Source organism: Parasteatoda tepidariorum, unplaced genomic scaffold, assembly GCF_043381705.1.
Source record: "Parasteatoda tepidariorum isolate YZ-2023 unplaced genomic scaffold, CAS_Ptep_4.0 HiC_scaffold_5813, whole genome shotgun sequence".
Lineage (NCBI taxonomy): Eukaryota > Metazoa > Arthropoda > Arachnida > Araneae > Theridiidae > Parasteatoda > Parasteatoda tepidariorum.
Window position 1 is genome coordinate 1 of NW_027261830.1, and position 4,191 is coordinate 4,191.

The window sequence follows — 4,191 nt, forward strand, 5'->3', positions numbered from 1 at the left end:
TTATTGTCGAAATTTATATATTTCTTTTTCATATGTGCAATTTAGTAAACAAATATTTGAAATTTAAATCAATCTGTCTTAAATATTTAGAAATATTTCTTTAACAAATTTAATATGTTAAAAATGTGTCATTACTCAAAAGAGTTGAAGAATTAATTAAATATGCAATACTGATAAACTTTGAACATTACTTTCAACAGTAAAAAAATATATATTTCAAAAATATTAAAGTAATAACAGTACTTTATTATTATTTTAAGTAAATATAAAATTTCTTGTAGAACCTCAAAAGAATTAATGGATACTCATCATGATGTTTGTGAAAGCTCTTTGCTTCTTCTAATGGAATTTTGCATCGATCAAATGTCTTTTGATGTCCAAAGTAGAGGTAAGACCTCTAAAAATACTTTATTATAAAATTTTTAATTAATTAAATTTTATGTGGAAATATCTTTTAATAAAAAAGGAATTATTGTTTTCTTTTATCTTTTTCATCTCTTTTATATATTAGCTTTTTTCCCAAATTTTTTTATTATAGGTCATAGTGTCGCAGAGCTACAAGTGACTGGTGTAAGAACAACAGTTTCCAAACATCCACATCATATTTCTCTTAGTTTATGTGTTCATAGTTTACTCCTTGTTGATGCCTTGCAGACATATGGTCCTGATTTTGAGCTGTTGTTAGCATCTCATAAGCATTTGAGGTAAATATTTTCAGATGTTGAGATGTAGTACTTTTTGCTTGTTGTATATTCATTGAATCAACAGTTAGTAAAGGTTTTTGTAAAGCATGTGTCTTTTAAGTTTTTTTTTAGAAACATTATGCAATTAAACCAGGTTAGATAGTTAAGAGATACTGTACGAACTATAATCTTGCTAAAAATACTCTGTAATTTTTAATACTATAATTGAAATTTAGAAATTTTTTGTCTTACAGCAGAGTAAGATGCCGTAACCAGTATCCCTGCAATCAGTGAATTTTCATTTTTAAATTAAATGCTAAGTACCTGCAAAATCTTGTGAAATCACTTGCTAACTGAGTCTAGGCAGTTATCAAGTCCAATGACGAAGTTATGCAGTATTAAATGATATACCTAATGTTATGTCCACCGAACTTGCTAAATTCTATGTTTGTTAAGACTCTTCGTGTGGTGCATTATAACAATAATTGATAATTTTATTAACAGAGTTGTCAGTTCTTTACTCCTATTTAAAAATTAAAAAATTATTTGGATCATTACAATGAAATAATGACTCATGATTTTTTTGGGTTCAGAAATGTAACTAATGCTGAAAAAGGCAAGATGAGTGCACACAGTTATCAAGTCAAGTGACGAAGTTACACGGTAGTAAATGATACACCTGATCTTTTGTCCAATGAACTTGATAAATTCGATTATTCATAAGATTCTTCATGTGGTGCACTGTAATGATCAGGGGTCTGTTTAGAAGAAATTTGGGTCCGTTAACTGACCCTTCACAAAATATCTTTTCATAAAAACGGACCCTTCACAAAATATTTTAACTTAAAAACGGACCCTTCACAAAATATTTTAACTTAAAAACGGACCACTCACAAAATAATTTATCTTTTAATCGGACCCTTCACAAATTTGTTTATCTTCATTATTATTTTGTTATTCGAATAAACCCTTTCCAGGGCAGAAAACAAGAAAGATGGATGTAAACGAATTAAGTTTTGTCTTCGTAGTAAATGATACACCTGATCTTTTGTCCAATGAACTTGATAAATTCGATTATTCATAAGATTCTTCATGTGGTGCACTGTAATGATCAGGGGTCTGTTTAGAAGAAATTTGGGTCCGTTAACTGACCCTTCACAAAATATCTTTTCATAAAAACGNTATTTTTTAAAATTTAATTTTTTTAATTAAACTTTTACAGTGTTGAGCATAATCTTGTATGTCTTTACAATTTAAAAACTCCTTGAAAAAGTTTTTTTTTGTTGCAATAACGGACCCTATTTGCACAAATTCATAAAAGCGGACCCTAGTTGAAATAATGTGAGTAGTTTTTTCACAATTTCACGAAAAACGGACCTTTCACAAAATGTCTGGACAGACCCCTGATGATAATAGATAATTTTATTAACAGAGTTTTCAGTTTTTTACTCATGTTTATAAATTAAAAAATTCTTTGGGTCATAACCATGAAGTAGTGGGTCATGATTTTTTCCTGTTCAAAAATGTAACAAATGCAGAAATAAGAATGATAATATTTACTATCAAAGTTGTACTCATTCAAAGTTTTACTCCAACAAATGTATTTACAGAAACTAAAAAAAAAATGACAATTTAAAAAATTTATTTTTCCTGCTGTTAAAAACCTTGTTTAAATCATAATTTTTAGCAGATAGTAAGTTATTACCCTTTATGCAACATATATATAATATGCATGTTGTTATAAAATTCTTAAATATTTTGTTGTTTTCTTTATTCTTTAACCCACTGGTGGTTTAGTAAATGGGCAAAATTAGAATGTTTCTCTTCAATGGCTTGCTAATAAAATGGGAAAACCGGTTTCACTATGCAGAGAAGACTACGGGTTAAAATACGACTTTATATGAGCAGAAAAGTCAATGGGTTAAATTTGAATTTTCAACTATGACAAAAAAATAAAACATTAAAGAAATTTCTTTTTTGTTTGATGATTTGCCATAAAGTTGAATTGTATTTGATTTAATTGATAATATTTCTTCCAGCATGGACAGCACTAGTGGTAGTTTAAGAGATAGTGAACCTAATTCTCCAGCCTCCCCTGGCAGTCCGGATGCTATAAATTCACCTAGTTTCTCTACTTCTGATCAAACATCCCCAGCTGTATTATCTGCTGCTTTAAGTAGTCTGAAATCATCCAGAACAGGTTTGTAACAGCTTCAATTTAAATAATTTTGACATCTATTACTATTATTCGTTGTAAAAATTCCACATTTTTATGAAAATTTCCTGAGTTTCTATAATTTTATCCTTATTCAATTAAATTTTTTGCTCGCAAAATCTAGTATTTCACATTACAAATAAAAAGTCAAAGTTTCCCAATGACAAATTGTATGGTATAAATAAAATATTTTCTGAATTTACATTGAAGTTTTCCTGAAATACTTAGAATCAGAGAAATTTTTTTCTGTAATTAATAGAGAACCCTGAATTTAGAGGCAGATTTTAAAGATAATATAAACATCTCATAGTTGATTAATTTTAATTTTAGCTGTAGATTATAAAAAATGTCTCAAAAGTATGATCACTTATTTTTTTTTTAATTACTCAATTCTTATATCTTCTATCAATACATCATTTGAAAAATCGAATATTTTTTCAAATTTACTTGTTAATTCATTTTTACAGATGCATTTTCAATTTTGGTATTTATGTGTCATACCAGTTTCCAGCTCTTAGAAAGCATTGAACCACATCTTTTATTTGACACTTTTCTTTAATAGTTTCAATAAAACACACTCATCTTTATAGTTTTGACTTTGTGCTTAGTGGCTATCACTTCTTTCCTAAGTTTGAAATAAATTTGGTTTTAAGGCAATTCATTTGACAATGAGGGGGAAAATTAGGTGCAATCAAAGGATATGGTGTAAAGCTGGTGTGATGTGAGCAAAAACTGTCGCAGCATTTACAAAGGGCATCAAACAGTTAAGCCCTTATAGAAAAAAATAAAGAAATACTCATATTTAGAAGCTAATAATATCAAAAAATAAAATTTTGCCTAAATATCAAAAATAAAAAATATATGTAATCTTAAAATACATAAGTAGGCTAACCTGGGAATGGGAAATTTCATTTTTCTTACCTATCGAAACAATTTGATTTTATTCCTACTTTAAATAAATTTTTCAAATTTTGATTTAGTTATCGTTATTCTTGCAAATTTTCAGGCAAAACATCGTCTGTAAAAAAATCAAAAACATTTCAGTGTGAATAACATTTACTTAAAAATGTACTTACTACCCAAAAAATTAGCATTTTTTTTAATAAATAAGCAAAATTTACCAAATACTATTTGGTAATTAATAAGTTTGTTTCATTAGTAGTATTTTATATTTGTGAAAGAATTCTTCCAAAGGGTCAATTTATGTTGAGATATGGAAATCTCAGGTTGTTGGGAGTAGTTGGAGATTTGTGAGAAATTGAAGATTGATGCTGAAATCAGGAGATGATGAAG

The 4,191-nt window shown here is 27.8% G+C and overlaps 1 protein-coding gene across 1 annotated transcript; it reads left to right on the top strand.

The window, feature by feature from the left end:
* Positions 1–281: 281 nt before the first annotated feature.
* On the top strand, positions 282–2,883 carry LOC122273638 (intermembrane lipid transfer protein Vps13D-like; the record flags this gene model as incomplete). Its single annotated transcript, XM_043057671.2, has 3 exons — positions 282–388; positions 539–704; positions 2,723–2,883. Coding segments are annotated over 3 exons (434 nt in total), but the record flags the coding sequence as incomplete, so codon positions are not given.
* Between the last annotated feature and the right edge of the window lie 1,308 nt (positions 2,884–4,191).